At 71.3% G+C, this 529-nt stretch overlaps 1 protein-coding gene across 1 annotated transcript in view; it reads right to left on the reverse strand.

Annotated features, from left to right (window-relative positions):
- Positions 1-143: 143 nt before the first annotated feature.
- LOC102380840 (sodium/calcium exchanger 2) overlaps positions 144-529 on the reverse strand; it is a 12,488-nt gene continuing 12,102 nt past the window's right edge. Inside the window, exon 8 of the mRNA XM_014523552.1 lies at positions 144-520. Within this exon, the coding sequence (XP_014379038.1) occupies positions 144-520 (377 nt within the window). The remainder of the gene's footprint in view (positions 521-529) is intronic.

Here is a 529-nt window from a genome sequence, read left to right on the forward strand (position 1 = left end):
CCCGCCGCCAGCAGAGTCCACGCTCCCCGGCCCCACGCACGGGCCCCACACACACACGCACACACACAGGACATGGGGGCGCCAGGTCCCTGGGGCGGGGGCTGGAGCGCGGGGGTGCCGGCCCCACCCCCATGGCGGGGGGCTCAGAAGCCCTTGATGTGGCAGTAGGCCTCGAGGCTGGAGAAGAGGATGTAGAGGAACCAGAGGCCGAGGAAGAGGCCGACGGTGAGGAGCTTCGGGGTGCGGGGGCCGCCCAGCTCGCCGCCGATTTGGGGCCGGCGCCGGTAGAGCAGGACGCCGATGCAGACGAAGGCGAAGATGGTGAAGAGGGTGACGGAGAAGGCCAGCGTGCCCGTCTGCACGTGGAAGTCCTGGCCCTGCGCCGCCCAGTACACGGCCGCCACCGACCAGGCCACGCCGAGCCCCAGGAAGACGTTCACCGCGTTGCTGCCCGTCACGTTGCCGATGGAGGCGTCGGCGCACTGGTCCTGCAGGGCCGCCACCTTGCTGGCGAAGGTGTCTGCGGGGA

Source organism: Alligator sinensis, unplaced genomic scaffold (assembly GCF_000455745.1).
Source record: "Alligator sinensis unplaced genomic scaffold, ASM45574v1 scaffold1667_1, whole genome shotgun sequence".
NCBI classification, from domain to species: Eukaryota; Metazoa; Chordata; order Crocodylia; family Alligatoridae; genus Alligator; species Alligator sinensis.